Here is an 18,045-nt window from a genome sequence, read left to right on the forward strand (position 1 = left end):
GTATACCTGCCACAGATACGCGCTAGTTGATCATGAGCGGCAAGATGGAAAAGAAGCGCATAGCCATCGTTGGTAGTGGCATATCTGGCCTGAGCGCCCTCTATGCACTCCGTAATACCCAGCATGAGGTGCATCTTTTCGAGAAAGAGGAACGTCTTGGTGGTCATACAAACACCGTGACATGGACGCACAATGGCAAGAGCACGCCCGTGGATACGGGCTTCATCGTTCTCAACACCGCTACATACCGTTCGTCTCCTGCCATAACTTGCGCCCGTGTTGTCTCGGTACTAACAAAGCCCAGCAAATTTCATAAAGTTTCTATCAGCTTTGCAAGTCAAGACTGTAGCCTCAGAGATGACCTTTGGGATATCTCGTGACGCTGGTGCTTTTGAATGGTCTGGCACGTCAGGCAGCTCGCTTTTTGCGCAACCTGAAAATGCACTCAGACCCTCGTTCTGGCGCATGATCTTCGACATCGTCCGGTTCAACCAGTTTGCTCTGGATCTACTGGCCATCACTCCAGGCTCACCTGCAGCTGTCGCCGCTACAGAGATGAGCATTGGCGAGTATCTTGAAAGAGAAGGATATTCAGACGCGTTCAGAGACGATTATCTAATTCCAATGACTGCGTGTGTATGGAGTACCGGCGCCGATAAGTGTGCTCTTGAGTTCCCGGCATTGACGTTGGTACGGTTTATGTGGAATCACCACCTGCTCAGCACAATTGCAGAGAGACCGCCATGGTTGACCGTTGAAGGAGGATCTAGCAAATATATCGACGCTGTGTTAGAGTTGGCTGGAAACTGTGAAGGTCATCTTGGTACACCGGTCCTGGCTGTGACTAGGAAAAGCGGAAAAGTGGAATTAAGGCTGGGTGGAAAAGGAGAGGGAAAGACGGAGGTATTCGATGAAGTGGTGCTTGCTTGTCACGGAGATCAGACGAGGTGGATGCTAGGTGACGACGCGACAGTGGCAGAGAAGGAGATTATGGATGCATTCGAGACCACGCCGAATACAGCCTACCTGCATTCCGATCTTTCAGTAAGTTTCAAATGTCCCATATATGCAAGTGTAGCTAACAATGTCTAGCTTATGCCCCAACGACGCACAGCCTGGTCCGCCTGGAACTACATCACCACGTCCAAATCTAAAGCCCCATCGTACGCAAACCTGACCACTTCTTCGGGTGCTCTCGAGACCGTCTGCCTGACCTACGACATGAACACTCTGCAGCATATCCCGCGCGAAGTCTACAACAACGTACTTGTCACTCTCAATCCTCCACATCCTCCCTCTCCGGCTCTGACTCATGCAACCTACCAATACCGACACCCACTGTACAACTCCCGCATGGTATTTGCGCAAGATCGGCTTCATGAGATTCAAGGAAAGCAAGGTATCTGGTACGCGGGCGCATGGACAGGTTATGGCTTTCATGAGGATGGTTGTCGGAGTGGATTGCAGGTTGGAGAGGCATTAGGAGGTGATGCTGGTTGGGAGGTAATAGATGCCAAGTTCATGCGTGGAAGGAAACCACTCCTTGAATGGAAAGATCACGTTGCTAGGATAGTCATCACGTTGGTTCAGATGTGGATCGGTATACTAGAAGGCTTTGCGGGTGTGAGGAGACAAAAGGGTATGGCATTGAAGGCAAATGGGAAGAAAGAACTATAGCCCCATTATCAGCCAACTTCCTATACGTAGTAACCTCTCCCACTCCTGATCTACCACTTGGTCTTGTCCACCGATATCCACCGAACGTATCATTCCCACTTACTACCTGCGATGCAGTACAAGTTCTCTCGGCTCAGGTGTCAGCAAACCACTAGGCGCATCCGACAGCTCTTCCGAAAGCGGACTGGTGAAGCGCATATGGTACTCGGCGGTAGTCTCTCGCTTGCGCTTCTTTTGCAAAGGGCTGAAGGCGAAAATGACAGTCTTCTTCCTCTTGGGCTTCTTAATAGTAGTCACAGTCCTGACTGGCCTTGACGGAGTGACGGGAACGACGTCTTCCTCCGGAGTTGCCTTGCGTGGCATAGGCTCAGGTTCGGGAGAACTTGGTGGGATCCAGACATAGCCAATCGGCAGACCACCTCTAAGCTCCGCATAATGGCTGAGTGGAGGGTCAAATTCGAGCTTCACCTCTTCTCTGGCATGCTCATGTGTATTTTTGGGCGCTTCGCTTCGGTCGAAGTAGGCGGGGACGTGGTAAGCATGGTCCCTAACAGTGTCTAGGAAAGCATCGTGCTGGGCTAGTGGCTTAGCCGCAAGGGCCTTGTAGTCGCCAATGTGCTGGTTGGCGTTGTTCTTGATGTTGTTGAGGAGCTCGTAATCGTACTGGCCTTGGTACAGGTAGTCAAGGTATGGGTTTCTGATCATGCCGTAGGAGTTGATTGTGGTGTTCTGCATCTGATTGTCAGTTTGTGATGCTCGAGAATGAAACTCTCAGAGGTTGGACGAGGATGAGGTTGAGCAAGAAAACTGTCTCATTCGAAGAGTTCTGTCATGCCACAAGGCTTGCCATATGCTCATAGTGAATGGTGAAGCATGCTAAAGTGTCTTCGAATTGTAGAGTGAGAGTGAGACATACCTCTCCAACTCAGGCCCATACCTCCCATCATTTACACTGACCATTCACTCCCCGCTGAGTTCCTCCTCACGTTGCTCGGGCGCCACACGTTTTGGTCTTGTCTTTCCATGGAGGCAGTGCGGCTACTCCTTGTAATTGAGACTGTTCTCGCCCGAGTTTTTGCATCGAGGTGTCGTTTGATATCGTTATCCCATCTCAGGTACTGCTGAAAAGCAGTGATGACGTGAGGCGACATGATGGGCATGGTGCTGTGTTCGAATGACGAAGATTAAAAAGTGAATCTAACAATATGACGGTAGGGGTAGATGTATCGATCGTTCTCAAAGTGCGAAGTACAGGTTCAATTCTATATAGTCGCGTCCCCAGATTCGAGATCCACTCCAGACAACACACCGCTATGGGGAAGACATCACCGAGCGGTCTGCAAAAGATCATTGCATCCAAGTTTAGCCTTGTCAACAGCCTCAACGATCGCGCACGTACGATAAGAGTCATTCCGTGGGAGCACCCTCACACGTGGGGCTCATCTGCAGAGTCGACGTGAGACATAAGCGTTTGCATCCTTGGTACAGCGCCCTGAATTTCCAAGAGCTATCATTGGTGCGGTCCTGCATTGAGATCTACGTTTCTGCAGGTTGGAGGATCTAGTGAGCGATCGTGATGGAAATGAGGCTCAAGCGGTGAGTTTGATGGTTGGGCTGACACGTGTCTACGGATTGCCTATGCCGTTTTCGGGTAGGCGCAACCGGCATCGCGCCGCGAAGCATTCTGTCGGGCACTTGTCACCTACCATCCCACTAAGACTTCCATGGATAGGGCATCATCTCCCCACAGGTCATCTATACCATGTAGAGGACTCCGCGGCCGTACACTTGATACAATATTCCGCGCGATACGCGTTATGCCCTCCGCTACGCCCATGAGCCACTTATGCCTGGATCGAGCAATACCTCGCCGCGCAAGATTCCTATGCTGCCCTTTACACAGCTGGCTAGCTACAGATTATGACCGATTATGCTCCTTAGCAACCTTAAGCAAAGAAACAGAAGGTCGATTGAAAATATGTGGCTGTTAGGGCTGATGCCCCGCATACCAATCTACTTCATGGCACGGTCTGTGGGGTCAACTCGGTTACGCGGAAGATCATGCTGGAGTTCGCATCTGTCCTGTGTCATATACAGTTGTGTATGATACGCTCGCATGGTTTTTATGGCATACGGTGTGAATGTCCCTCAGACTTGCGCTATCCTCCTTTCGCTACTATCTTCGCTTTCTTCTCATGGATCCTGTGCGGTTTTACTGAGTAGCGAGTGGACCCCAACAATTACGGGTTATCAGCCAACATATCCCCCTTCTGGACTGCCGAATGATAACAGCGTGTGAGCTGGATGTCACTTATTCGATTCACAATTGCAGGGATCTGAAAATTGATTCCAATGTGTTCGACAAAGCCCAAATGAACGCTGATCCATCAAACCCGGCACTTGCTCTGAACAGTACAGTACATTCGACAATCGTTCACATATATTAGGTGGGGCTAATGTAGTTTTCGAGCTAGGCATTGGTAGCACTCATCTCCTTATCGGTTGAAGCATGCAGTCGGAGTAATGAATTGCGCTGCGGCCCGTCCGTAGCGTCGTCTGTTACTTCCGTTCTGTTATGAAGAGTTGATGTTTCTCGAACACATAAGTCGGAGTAGCTCCTGCAAAGATATCTCTCTATACTTGCCTGCAGCTCACGACAAACTAGCTCGAGATGCTCTTGAAGTCTCTTACCGCGTTGGCGTTCGTTGCCCCGACCCATGCTCTCATCCGGTTCGGGTGCTCGCAGCTCGTGGTAGACCGTCTCGATCCCTTGGTTGAGCCTGGAAACGCTCCGTCAGCTCATCTCCACCAGATCATTGGAGGAAACTCTTTCGTCCCTGATATGAGCCCGGATGTTCATGATCCACCAGCAATGTCCACCTGCACCACTTGCCAGCCTGCAGACGATTTTTCTAACTACTGGACCGCTTCTCTCTATTTTCGCGCAAGGAACGGAACCTATAAGCGCGTCAGTCAGAAAGGCAATGCAGGGTTCGAAGGCCAGAATGGTGGCATGGTGAGTCCTAAAAGCACAAACCAGACAAGGGACGTGTACTGACTGTTCCCGCCTATGAAGACCGTTTATTATATGCAGAACCAACTTGCCGACTACCAGCAGAAGGCGAAAGTGAAAGCTTTTCAACCGGGCTTTCGCATGCTAATCGGTTCACCAACCGCAACCACAAAATCGGAAGCGGATAGGTACCCACAACTCACGTACACATGTCTGCAAAACCCAGGCACCCGCTTTCCGGAGACTAAAGCATTTCCTACCAAGCCCTGTCCAGCAGGCATCATGGTTAACTTGAGATTTCCAACGTGAGCAATGACATATCTCCTTGATGCCAGAGCCGTGCTGATTATAGTAGCTGTTGGAATGGTAAAGATTTAGATTCACCAGACCACATGGCGCACATGGTAAAAGAGACCCTACCTCGCTTGGGATGATGCCATCTAATGTACTGTAGGCCTATCCAGTATCTGGTACTTTTGAAAGCCAAGGCCCTTGTCCAACTTCTCATCCCGTGCGTATGCCTCAACTCATGTACGAAGTCATCTACGAAACCGCACCGTTCAACGACCCTTCGCTCTGGCCAGAAGACGGTAGCCAGCCCTTTGTCTACTCTTTCAGTGACCATACCGGGTACGGCAATCACGGCGACTATATCTTCGGATGGAAGGACGACTCATTGCAGAAGATCATGGACGAAGAATGTTACGTTGGATGCTCGTCTATGAAAACACAAAGCATGGAGATGATGAACAGCTGTAGCGTGCCGCGTAAGGTCATCGAAGACATCGGCGATGAGGACTGGATCCCCGCGCTTCCAGGGCACTTGAATGCGACACGGGCTGTTACTTCGACTTTCAAGGCATTTCGCGCGTAGATCACACCCTGTCATTCCTTTGTCTTACTATGCTTTTGTCGACAACGCAGAAACCAACTGGTCAGAGAAGCATTGACGGTTGCTCACATGATCACGCGTCAGCCAATTCAGTGTAATTGCTATTTCGATAGGTAGATCTTGTAGATCTCATTTACCAAAGAGTACTCCACATTTGTGCATCCTTTTTGCTTCTTCGCTGGGCGCCTCTTCCGCAAAGCCCCACTCACACCTGTGATGGTCTGTGCAACCCCACACACCCTCTTTCTAACGTGCAGTAGTTGCTGATGCTTACCGATTGGTCTGTGGAGGCTCAGTAGACTAAGTCATTCGTCACCCATGCCTTGTATATATGAGAAGATCTTCAGGAGTAGCAGATACCGAAGCATGGCAAAACGCAGTTCACTACTTGAATGTGCTAGCCTGAAATCTGCATTAGCCTTCCCATGTAAGCCACTTAAGCACCCTCGCGTGAATACACGAGCGCTCTTCCTTTGCTTTCCAATCGGCGTAATGAAGTTCGCTGCATCACAGCAAGCAATCGTATCGTCATACTCAACCCCATAGTGCACATGCTGCCTTAAATTGAAGCATCATGGCAGTATAACACACCGTCAACGGCATTGGTGATCCAAGTGTTCGATCTAAAAAGTAAAACTAAAATCCAGCCGTACACAGCACACGTTTCGATGGTAGTAAGGGTGGGGTCGTAGCGGTACGTGCCGGGGGTGCACTTGCCAGGGGTCCAGGCAGTGGCGGTGGCGCCAAGAAAAGTGACTAAGTGAGGATTTGCTAGAGTAGGGTGTGGATTTTGTTGCGACTGGTATTGTGAATTTTGAGTGTGTAGGGAGTGTGTCACAGATTGACTGGACGGGAGAATGTCTATGGCGAGAACCTACAGGAAGAGTGGGTTCTCGGAAGGGATTGTAAAAGAGCATGATGACCAAACATGGGGAAGAGGTTTCAAGGGTGCAGCGACATTGTAATTACAGCAGTCAAACACAGCGTCATTACAAGCCCTTTCCTCACTGCAAAAATGTTATTGGTACCTCGAGTGCATTCTGAATAGTCAGCTTCTGACCCTTGTACGAGCATGTGAACCATTTGTACTAAACTCAAGTACCGAATAAACCATCTCCAATCATGATCGTACCCAACGATTAATCGGCAGCCCTTCTGAAGACGCTGCTTTGATTATCTACTAACGTAGCTATCTCACCTCTTCTCCCACGCACCAGACAATGTCTCTCATGCTATATGTTGCTCGGCTCTTAGGAAGCTGATGTTGTGTACTTGCTGCTGTGCCTAGATCCCAATCGAATAGAACATGTAGATGAAGTGGGCACAGCTGTCGAGAAGGCCATGACTTGCGCATATGGCGTCTGGCCCGGTCTACGGAACGGTGCATCGTCCCGCCGGTCGAACCATGGCATGCGAGTCTGTGGCCACTCTGGCTGACGTTCTTCGTCGAACTGGACACCTAGTGGAGGGAATTGCGGAGATAACGGAGCAGGCTCGTGCATCACAACGTGCTCTCCCCGCCTCGCTATGCGTTTCGGAGTTATTGGTTCTTTGTGCTGCTCCGGTGTGGCGGGCAGCCTAACGAGTGGCCATGCGGTGTCGATTACTTGTGTGTTGATTTTGGTCTCCTTTGTAAGACATGTCCCTGCCTGTGATGCGTCGTGCGACATGTTGAGCTTCTCCAAGCGAAACTCGCTCACCGGAATTTCGCGCATGAACATATAACCATCCATCGTACTCTCCTTGCACACTGTGATCAACCCCCGAGAACTGCAATCGATCAGGTCGCAATAGCGGCCGTGATATCCTATGCGAAGGCAATCGTTTAATGTACGCTGTAGTTCGGACAAGGCTACCGCTTGGGCGAGGGCGAAGGTGTGATAAATGCCGATAGAATGTACGATGAGCGCGGAATCTGGATCCAAGGAAGATCTGTGATAATGAAGGACCTGGAACCCCAATCGTGGAATCTGGGAGAGCGGTTGCTCATCAGTAGTTTCTATCAGAGTGATCGGCGTACGGCAGGCATGTTGAGGTTCCCGCCAGGAAGGTGCCATTTGGACGATGTGTAGAGCGAAGATGGAAGGAAATAGCATTAAGAGTAAAGTATTTGGATAATCAACAACTTGTTTGTCAAGGGCTTTTTGCGTAAAACATGTTCGAAGAATGGAACGTCTCTAAGGGTCTCATTCACCATGAGTCTCCGTTTGCTCACCTCTCTTTTCCGAATATTATGACCAGAGGGAGATAGTTCGGCATGTGTGGACGGCGTGCAAGGACGAGAAACCTTTTCTACGCGAGGAGTGCAGTAAAGGGAGAATTGAAAGGAACACGAGAGATGAATAGAGGTTGAAAGTTATGCAATACCATGCTCTTCTGATCACAACACGCCATCGCCATTGGAAATCGACATGATCATCGTTCGTCGAACAATCCGTTGCGAAAGGCAGTTGGCGAGTCTACGCTTCCGTGAGATGTACACACCAGTGGTACTATCGCAATGTGACGATGATTTCTAATCGTTCGTGTCACCTTCAGTCGTCGGATGCAATTGGTTAGCGTGGCAGATGTCACCGAATGTTCCTTCAATATAGATTCATCGACACGTTGTCATTGCCTCTATCGCTCAGCATTGACGCAACGTGCACCGAGCTGTGCACTCACCTTCACGGACTGCAACGCATAGACTCGGCTCGCGACCGATGTCTCTATCGCTAGACCAAGCAGACGTACCCAGCTACCTGCCTGTTTAATATATCGCTGGCGCCCACCAAGAACGCCAGGCGTACGGGATTGCATTTGTGTTTGTCAGCTCTTCAGCATACAAGCCGCTTTCCGACAACTCCATAGCAGCTTCTGCAGCATCGGCCACAATGCGGTCAGTCCTTTAAGTTGTCTGGAAGCTGGATATAGGTCGAAAGGAAGCCCACGATCGTATGTGGGCACGGGACGGAGATGAGGGCATGGGATTCTGCAAAAGACGGGCCAGCGATATGCGCGATTCCCATGTGCCGCTCAGTGCACCAATCACGTCACACAAGCTCACTTGTTGGAGGCGTCACGCTACATGCCAGTCTACGCGAACATCAGTTTTTCCCCTGAGCCTCCCGCTGTCGTCGCGTACACATGCCCTCTTTCCGGTTGTTCGTCTGTTGAAACGTTCGGTGCTGCGACGTGGAAGTTCCTCAAGGAGGATGTTGCTGGTCGATGACGTTTAAGGGATACCGAACAGCGGGGTACAGAGACTTACACCATAGGCTCCCTGGTATACAGTCGATTAGCAAAGATATACGACAGCAATCCTGGCTTGAACCCATCTTATCGGTACGACAGAAAGCATTCGCCAGATCCAGGGCTTCGGAAGTAATAGCGAAGACGTTGCACGGGAAGAAGAAAGAAACAACTCCATGCAAACACATCCCGTTCGCGGGCTGGATGCACAGGGTCCAATGCGCCGAGGTACAAGCCACGCGTAGCTCACATCGCGTCAATTTCCCAACCTGTGGGTTGAGTCCAATCGGCGAGGCCAAAGCGCGTGCCGCTAGAAGCAGCCTAGATCTTAGCATCGAGAGTCCCACTGATTGGGGGCTGTTGGCCTGAGCGATTTGACAAATTTGACCGACCAAATGCGTAGCGGGCTGCGCGATGTTAACGAGGTTTGAGATCGTATTTTGAACGTTTGCGGTGGCGAGTATCGTAGGACGCGTACAAAGTTGCTACTGCAGATCGTGTCTCACATACCTCGTTTAGGAAATCCCTGAAGATGTGAATCCGCTTTTGTCAATGACCCATTGCGACTCAGTGTCAAAGTTCTGAAATTCTAAAGTTTCGGCGGATCTAAGCTCTAGCGCTACATCTCTACCATCGTACGGCGTATACGAAGCGTTTGAGCTAACAGCCCAGCACCATCGCGCAACACAAGGGACCCACGATCGGGGCTTGCTACAGATAGTTTCGCATCTCGTACGCTTGTTCGTAGCCACATGATCGATCAACATTCCGCGGGGACAGGGTTTGACTTTCGGCTATCCTCAGAATCTGGTGCTGGCATCGCAGGTGTTGAGACGTGGTGTCCACGATTCATCTTTGACGTAGACGGGTGTCGGCAGAAAAGGCCCTTCATGCATCGCCGAAGATGATGCTGTTTATAGGGGTAGAGTGGAATATAGGATTCGCGCGACATATTCCACCGAGTAATACCCATTTGTCTCTATCAGCCTGGCACCAAAGGAGTCCGGACTTTGGAGGTTCCAAGGACCTGACCATGGTGGCGTTTTCCCCCATCTCGGTTGTAGCTTGGGTATGTCGTAGGCGGCACATTTGCTTCTGCCGTTGCTGCATACCAGATTGGCAGCGGGCTGGGATCCGATCAACTCTGCTTTTGCCTTATCCACCGGTTCAACGTTATCGCAATGACTCGCAAGCCACAAGACAACTCTAAGTGGTGAGAGCGCGAAGCAAACTTTTTGTCGATGAGGTGTTGCAGAATGGCCAGGCTTAAGCGAAGCAGTGGTCGCATAGTTTGGTACGCGTGGTGACGATTCGAGGCCGAGCGCGACGCAGGCAAAGGCTGCATGCGCGCATCCTGACCGCTAATCCCGACGATGACGGCTGCCGATTGGAGTGTTGGCGTTCGTTTGCTCCTGGCATTATGCATGCACTGTCGATCGCGTACAATTATGAAATTCGTGGCTGTCTAAAAGAACATTGTGGCTGTCTGAGAGAACGTCACTCCGCATTTTTGTAGCTTTTGTAGCTTCTCAAAGTAGCATCGTGATTGTCGCTCGCTTCGGTTCTCCACCCGCACTTGCGAACGTTGAGGTATCCCTTGCATCACTAGAACACCAAGACATTCTGACAAGGTGGGTGTGTCGAGTCTTCATTTCCCAACGGCTGTATCGCAATGTGACATTTGATCGTCGGCGCCATGGTGTGTTTTACACAGCCAGAAGGTTGGTAAACCGGGTAGAGATTTGCAAATGTGGTAGGGGGCTAAGCCCGGGTCCAGACGATCGACACGGGTTCTGCCCAGATTACCGACTCCTCACGGCGCATGGCACTAGTGCATATCTTCATGTCCCGGTATGCTAGTCTCTGCCATCTGTCGCGGTGCTGCAGTCTACGCTTGCTGTGGGGCGCGCCTACTCGTCGGCGACCTCGAGGATCCCATGTGCAACCAGGCGTTGACGTCCCCACGCTACAGCCGACTCTCATTTGGGCGAATGCCCGTACGCGGCAGGAAGCAGTAGAGGTGGAGAGCCATGTGCCTGTCACAAATGAAGCGCTTTCTGGCCGAGATGGGCATGGGTATGCGGCCATGCCGAGAGTCGGGTATAAACACCCCATCATCTCTACATACTTGACCTCTCGAGACGCACGGCGCAAACTTCCTCTACCTCCATTCCACTTTTTGTTCGCCATCACTAGTCAGGTCCGCGCTACGACCTGTCTTACACAAAGGTCGTCTCTGTGCGCAACTACTGGACGGCTACCCCAATAGCTCTCTTCCAGCCTTCCCTTAGCTTGGACCCGGTACTCCACTCGCCCCATCGATCGAGTAGGTATATAGCATTCCATCTCTACACGCGGCTCGGTGCGTGTAAACGGTTGCTCTTGCCTATCACCTACAAACGACCACGCGACTTGACAAGCGTTGTCGTCACTGCCCCGCAACATCACCACGTTCCTTCTTGATCAGACCCTGACGCTAGAGGCTGCTCAATATGGTCTACTCACTGTCCTATCGCCGTCCTGAGCGTGTGCCTCGTCCTGGCACTGCCTCGACCAACTCGAGTGAACATCAGCGAAGGTCGATCCATGAATCAGTCAAGTCTGGCAGCAGCGGCATGTCCAACGGTATTCCCGAGGCCTTGTCCTTTGACACCATTATCGCAGGCGGTGCTTGCCCTGTAAGTGCCCACTCTTCTCCGCATCACCTTCACGAGGAGCAATGCTGACTCTTGCCAGCCCTGCACGGTCCGTGACTTTATGAACTTCCTCAAATACATTGAACTGTCGGCAGAGAATCTGCAATTCTTCCTTTGGTACCGCGACTACGTCAAGCGTTTCAATGCGCTACCAGAAAGCGAGAGGGTTCTGTCTCCCGAGTGGAGTGGCGAAAAGAACTCTGACGCCAAAAACGTCCCAGCAAACTTCAATGCCGGCGCTGCAGCCATCTTGAAAGGAACCGACTTTGCCAACGAGGGCAAGGTCGCTGAATCGGAGAAGGGCAGCAACAACCCCTTCTTCACCCCACCTCGTACACCTACTAGTGTCGAGCCTGCTGGGCGCGAGTATTCTCTTGACTCGTACGATGAGAGCATGACCACCGGCAAAGTTGATCACACTCAACGTGCTGCTGGTGCGTTTGACAACGCAGGACTAAAGTGGAAACCACGTGAGTATAACCTTTGCGAATCTCCTCTCTTCTCTAGTGTCCAATCGCTCATCCGCCACAGTATCTGTCCAGCCTTACCGGGAAGAGATCAATCGCATAATCTCCATCTACATTGCCGACAATGGTTCGCGCCAGCTGAATCTCTCATCAAAAGAGCGCACAGCACTGTTGCATGCTCTGCAGAACACGACACACCCGTCCGCATTCAGTGACATCATCACTACTGTTGAGTGGTCGCTCCGTTGCCAGGCGCACCCCAACTTCATCCGCTGGACCATTTGCAACGGCAACCGTCCTCGTGTCATCTTCGCTCGCGGCCTCGGTATCTTCGGTATTGTGGCCGGCTTGATAGTCGCGATCATCCTTACTCTTAGCAGTGCCGGTCGTGCATGGCGCGTCATCTCTCTCATCGGATTCTTCATCGGTATCTCAACATTGATCGCAGCATGGAAGGGCATGTGTGTGGTCTTGCACGGCATGCATCACCGACATTTGCGTCCATGGGAGCTTTTTGCATCTGATGACGAGCCGCAAAGCTATGACATCAAGTCCGACTCTTTCCAGAGCATCGACTCACATGCATCAAGCAATTCCTGGGAAGATGAGCCATGGGTCGCCAGATATGAGAAGCGCAATGTTATCCGAAAGGTGTTTGACCGCGAAGTCTGGGTTCAAGAACCTGCTCTCCGCCAAATCCAAGACACCATCTTCATCCAGGCCATCATCGGTGCTCTCATCATCTCTGCCGTGGCCGTCGGCATCTTCTGCGCCATCCCCAAGGGCAACTACTTCTAAGCTCGGCAATCAAGGACCAGGCTATCTTGTTAATCTTCTTAATCCCAGACCACATCCAGCGATTTCTTCTCAATTTCCATTTTGGCTCTGTGCCAGCTGCTTTTGATACCCTAGCACATGTGCGCCCGACATTTTGGTCTGCGGAAATAGCGATCAATAGGGCATGTTGGTTCGGCGCCGGCGTCTGGATTAGAAACATGTTTCTCTGCGATAAACATCTCGTTATGTTATAAAAAAGACGACAAAAAAGATGATGATATTGGAAGAACGATAGCAGAAAAATTCGTTATGTAGCCGATATGCAGTTATGTCCTTACGGATGCAACACTTTGATATCCCCAGTTGTCCACAACATTGTAGCCTTCCATGTCTTGATTTTCCACAGTCCCTGATCATTGCCGTCTTTGATTACTTCGATGTCGTACAACGAACTCGCTGTGTAACTGGTATCGGCCTCGACAAACGCTTCTTCCCCTCTCACGTGGTAGGAAATGACATGTGCCGTCATTCGCGCCGTACTCGCGTTTTCTCCTTCTAGCTCAATGCGTATGTTGCTTGCAGTATGCGTGGTTGTGAGGCCGAAGACACGATCGAACATGGGGTTGATGGCATCCCAGCCAGCCAAAGTGGCTTGGTTGCCCGATGGACCATATATGAATGTCATCTCAGGGGTTTTCAGACAGGCGGATTCCATCATAGACCGGTTGTTACTGTCGAGACCTAGGATGCAACGGTGGAGAGTGTCGGCTATGGCTTCGCGGGTGGTTAGGTTGGAAAGGTGAGCTTTGGCGGCCATGGTTGTAATGAATACAAAGATTATGATGTCTGCGGTTTGGTCTACAATATCTAAAGTCTTGCCATGCTTTATATAGATACTTCACCTGTGTCATTGCAATGATACGATTTTTCTCAATGCCTTGAATACATTGTGTGAAACTGCAAGTGGAGTTATCGGGCTTAAGACGACGAGGAAATAACTCATCTTTCTTGGAAACTGGATTTACCGGAGATACCACTACGGCTGTCCATATCGAGATCTCGTCAACCTCATGTTCCCGAGTCTTCCCTTTTATATCGGTGCTTACGTACTCCGTCACCGGTCGCTTACGGAAAAGATGCCTTGCACAGCCACACTGCCTGCAGCTACATGCATCACGCGGATGACTTAGCAGATCTTTAGTCCTTGACGTGATCGCAAGAAGCTCAAAAGTGTATTCCTTGATGCACATGCAGAGCCGCATACCCGGTGAGAGCTTCACTGGGCCTTGGGCTACCGGTGGGATTAGCCAAAGTACTAATAGCAGGAGATTGAGACGCAAGGCAGACTGTGACCGGTCGGTCGACGACTTCGGAAGGTATTGTGCGCCGCGTGGTATGATTTGGTGTCGATTATGAACGAAAGCGCGCTGTCTGTGACAATTGCGCTTGATATGGTTGTAAAAGGGCTAAGAAAGTGGTGAGGCGCGTGACGAGGCTAGTGAGGGTGGCTGCAGACAATGTGGCGGTGTTAGAGTGCCGTTTACCGCTTTTCCGGAGGCGGCCGGTTGTGCGACAAGGGGGAAATTCGGTACCTGAAGAAAGCATGCAGTACCTGTACTTGTCACTGATAGAAGAAGACGACAGATTGAAGAAATGTCCTAAAGTTGGGGAGATTGCCCCTGAGCATATCGAGGTGGCGCACAAAGGGTTGCAGGCTCATAGACGATGTAGCGTAACGTCTGCGCCAATAGTGCGGCATGTTAAGTATAGGGATATGTGAAGAGAAGAAGTGCACTTACGTATTGTGAAGTCATAGTGTCACTGCATCGTAGCATGATGGCGAATACTGCTATTTTTGCTTGGGGCAAGGGTTCAGAAGGTGCTAGAGGGAGCGTCCGATGCTTAATACGGCACTTGTATCGTACAGAAGCCAAAAGTACCATATGTGAATCATGGCACCAGCAAGCGCAGAGTGAAGAAGATGATATCGTAACGGTACCTGCAAGGTCCTACCTGGGCATCTTTGCAAGGCGAAGACGGGCGAACAGGCGGTGGGCGTCGTGTAGGGAACATGAAGCGAACAAATAAGGGTCCGCCAGCGGTGGGGACGCTGCGCGAAGAAGGCGCGACCCGCAATTCACAGACGGGGCTCCATGCGTCACCAAGCATCTTTGTACGTCCAACATGCCCGTTGTTGCCGCGCTATGTATACCTGCCCGGCCCTCGAATTCCATCTCGATACTCTTGAAGCCGCCCTAGCCAACCGCCAGAGCTCAATGCATAAGATAGCCACTAGTCTGACACTGCTCGCCTGACCATCTCTCCCGTACCAAAATACATGTCTTACGAATACGACAGCCGGTACTACCAGCGCCCGCGCCATGACTCTCACTATACATCTCGCGACAGCACTGCCTATGCCTACTCGCGGCACGACCAGACTCTAGCTGAGGCTCGCGAGCAGCTGGCAGACATGCGCCAAAGCAACCCATATACGTCGTCCTACAACACCTACAGCGCCTACGAACCCCGCACTTCCCCACCCCGACAGTCGGCGCCGCATTCATACAGGCCGCACCTGCAGAAGAGGACATGGCCGCCGTCTCCAAGTGTCGAGGACGAGAGGGAGGCGCTAGCAAAAGAGGCGCCGGCGTCTGTGGGGTCGTCAGGGCAGGCCGAGGGTGAGCCGCCGATCAACACGCGGGGCACCGTCGACCAGGACTCGCTCCTCGACGAGATCGAGCAGCCGAGAGTCGTACAAGACCATGACCGCCGCTTTGTGCTCGTGTCTGAGAACAGCCCAGACGACCATGGCACGCATACGACCAGCACGCTTCGGGACCGTCGCCGGAGGAGTTTTGCTGAGCGTGGGGGCATGTCGCACATCAACACTGACGTCCCGGACCCCCCTCTGTTCGTCGAACGAGAGAGGACCCCCTACGGCTATTCCAAGCCCCAGAAAGAGTCTACCGCACCGTCTACTGCCGAGTACATGCGCTCTCCAGAACCCATGACCCCCTCGAGACCGAGACCAAGTGAAAGCCGGCACAACTCCTACACGACGTCGCGATCGTCCAAGAAGGAGTACGTCTTCGACTCCGAATCCGAAACCGACAGCACTACCCACCTGCGAACCGAACGAAAGCCTGCGCGTTACAGCTTCGTGAAGAGCGACCTACAACGGGAGGACCTAAGGACAAATCTGCGCGAGACACACGAGAGGCCTGAATCGCATCGGCGGGATTCTGGACAGCGTCCACTGCCGACGATACGTAAGGGTGATTCGTCAGGCTCCTCAAAGGAATACTCGAATGCTCACTCACCGCGCTCATCCTCGTCCTCGCTGAACAGCACAAGAAAATCAAGACCTGTGCCTGTCGACACTATCTCCGCCAACAGTTCGCGCCCATTATCCAGACCAGGCTCACCATCGCAGCGCGCACCCTCACCTCAACTACCCACACGCCTACGCGATTCTCCTCCAGACTCTCGACCATCCTCTCGCGGTGGCGCTCGACCGGCCTCTCCCCTGTCTTTCTCAACGACATTCCAGCCTTCTTCGCCAGGCCGTGGTCGGGTACCCATATCAGAGGCGGATTGGCACTCCACGTATCCTCCCGCACCCACCAGCGACAGATCAAGACAGCCTTCTCGATATGGTAGATACGATACCATGCCGCTTCCAAGGCCTCGAATCGATGTTCACAGTCCGTCCCCGGCGAGACAATCAAGTTCCGACTCTGCTTTACCATATCCCATAGACGATCAGCTCATCGATGTCTTCATGCCGCCAGAAGAGCACTATCAGTTTGATCACTCGACTGTTGGATCGCCAAGAGACAGCTATGTGGATATTCCGAGAGCGAGTTCGCCGTCGGTTCCTGGCTCACCATATACGAGAGAATTGCCTTCCCGGTCTAGGAGACAAGACCCTGAGATAGTAGAGGAGTCGGCACGTACAACAAGGACCAGATCGGATAGTCTTCGTTCACAGGACGGCCGCCGTGATAGGTCGTCTCGGAGGACTGCTTCTATGGACAGGCCGCTCCCTGATTGCCCAAGATCTGTCAAATCTGGACCTTATGATGATTGGTATGCTTTACAAGGCCACAAGAACTTTAACATCTGCCCTAGCTGTTACGAAGGCGTCTTTGCTGGAACGCCTTTTGACGTGGATTTCAGACAGATATGGTTGGGCGACTGGCCGGCCGAGCGGACCTGTGATTTTAGCAGTCCCTGGACACGTCTTGCATGGTTACTTACAGTAAAGCAACGTCGTACATCACTCGATCTGATTTATGCAATCGCGGATATCATGGATTATGTAGTCAGTCCATGCCCTGGAGATCGTGAAGCCGGCGCAGAACGTAATGTCAGCTGGTACGGCATTCCTAATCAACGGGACGGCACCCATATAGCCAACTTTGCTATATGTTCAAGTGATAGGAGAATGATCGAGGCTTTATTGCCATCACTTCGGGGTTGCTTCACCAAGATTCCGCGTGGTTATATCGATTCTTCGGATACATGTAGCTTACGTACAAGCTCCTCTCGCTTCGCCAAATACCTGGACCTACTCGTGGAACTTGACAGGGAGGCTGAATTGTCCGGCCAACTACCCGACTTGAATCGCTTCATCAAGTTGATCCGGGAAAACTCTTTCAAGGGCGAGTGTGCAAGGTCCAGGACTTTGTTCCGCAAACCATGGCATTTTGTCCCCTCTCTACCCGAGTTTACAGTGTGTGAGCAATGCTATGATGAGCTCATCTGGCCCGCCACCCAGTCCAAATCCGTAACGTCTCCTATACCACATCTATTCAACAAGTCGATTCAGCTAGTGCCTGGTGAGGATCCAGATGTCGGATCAAGCTGCTGTCTGTGGAGCAAGAGGATGCGCGAGGTTTGGAGGGAAACGCTCAAATATGACGACTTTTCATATCTCAAAAGCCAAGCCAGAGAGAGGAAGAGGGCGGAGGCTAAGTACATGAAGAACAGGAAACAGATAGCCGAGTGGCTGGGCGATGCACCAAAGGGAAGTAGGAAGTATGCGGAGGCAGAGGACGCAATGAGGGAACTGAAAAAGAGCTGGTATACTTATGAGTGACGTTGTAATGGGACTATTTATCTACGTTCAATGAAGAAACAAAAATATCATTACTACCTCTGCTTCATTGACATTGTGCTTCCCTTGTCTGTGATCGGAGACAGCGAGTTGGCTGACAAGCACGGTCCTTTCTTGAAAAGTGCACATGCAGGCTTGTCGACGGTGGACTGGGACAGCCACATAGTCGC

General features: G+C 51.5%; 7 protein-coding genes across 7 annotated transcripts; 5 read left to right on the forward strand and 2 right to left on the reverse strand.

Annotated features, from left to right (window-relative positions):
- Nucleotides 1-32: 32 nt before the first annotated feature.
- On the forward strand, nt 33-1,677 carry AA0111_g3621 (hypothetical protein; the record flags this gene model as incomplete). Its single annotated transcript, XM_028649528.1, has 3 exons — nt 33-249; nt 305-1,044; nt 1,093-1,677. The coding sequence occupies 3 exons, from the start codon at nt 33-35 to the stop codon at nt 1,675-1,677; spliced, it is 1,542 nt and encodes a 513-aa protein (XP_028509074.1).
- Nucleotides 1,678-1,779: 102 nt separating this feature from the next.
- Nucleotides 1,780-2,412, reverse strand: AA0111_g3622 (hypothetical protein; the record flags this gene model as incomplete). Its single annotated transcript, XM_028649529.1, has 1 exon — nt 1,780-2,412. One exon carries the CDS (start codon nt 2,410-2,412, stop codon nt 1,780-1,782), a length of 633 nt encoding a protein of 210 aa, XP_028509073.1.
- Nucleotides 2,413-3,793: 1,381 nt separating this feature from the next.
- Nucleotides 3,794-3,976, forward strand: AA0111_g3623 (hypothetical protein; the record flags this gene model as incomplete). Its single annotated transcript, XM_028649530.1, has 1 exon — nt 3,794-3,976. One exon carries the CDS (start codon nt 3,794-3,796, stop codon nt 3,974-3,976), a length of 183 nt encoding a protein of 60 aa, XP_028509072.1.
- Nucleotides 3,977-4,348: 372 nt separating this feature from the next.
- Nucleotides 4,349-5,564, forward strand: AA0111_g3624 (hypothetical protein; the record flags this gene model as incomplete). The annotated part of the gene is made up of 2 exons (XM_028649531.1): nt 4,349-4,693; nt 5,145-5,564. 2 exons carry the CDS (start codon nt 4,349-4,351, stop codon nt 5,562-5,564), a joined length of 765 nt encoding a protein of 254 aa, XP_028509083.1.
- Nucleotides 5,565-11,305: 5,741 nt separating this feature from the next.
- AA0111_g3625 (hypothetical protein) lies at nt 11,306-12,774 on the forward strand (the record flags this gene model as incomplete). The annotated part of the gene is made up of 3 exons (XM_028649532.1): nt 11,306-11,491; nt 11,550-11,979; nt 12,041-12,774. 3 exons carry the CDS (start codon nt 11,306-11,308, stop codon nt 12,772-12,774), a joined length of 1,350 nt encoding a protein of 449 aa, XP_028508966.1.
- Nucleotides 12,775-13,087: 313 nt separating this feature from the next.
- On the reverse strand, nt 13,088-13,570 carry AA0111_g3626 (hypothetical protein; the record flags this gene model as incomplete). The annotated part of the gene is made up of 1 exon (XM_028649533.1): nt 13,088-13,570. The coding sequence occupies one exon, from the start codon at nt 13,568-13,570 to the stop codon at nt 13,088-13,090; it is 483 nt and encodes a 160-aa protein (XP_028508965.1).
- A 1,521-nt stretch (nt 13,571-15,091) lies between these two features.
- On the forward strand, nt 15,092-17,857 carry AA0111_g3627 (hypothetical protein; the record flags this gene model as incomplete). The annotated part of the gene is made up of 1 exon (XM_028649534.1): nt 15,092-17,857. One exon carries the CDS (start codon nt 15,092-15,094, stop codon nt 17,855-17,857), a length of 2,766 nt encoding a protein of 921 aa, XP_028509071.1.
- Nucleotides 17,858-18,045: the final 188 nt, after the last annotated feature.

Source organism: Alternaria arborescens (assembly GCF_004154835.1).
Source record: "Alternaria arborescens strain FERA 675 chromosome Unknown contig_6, whole genome shotgun sequence".
NCBI classification, from domain to species: domain Eukaryota; kingdom Fungi; phylum Ascomycota; class Dothideomycetes; order Pleosporales; family Pleosporaceae; genus Alternaria; species Alternaria arborescens.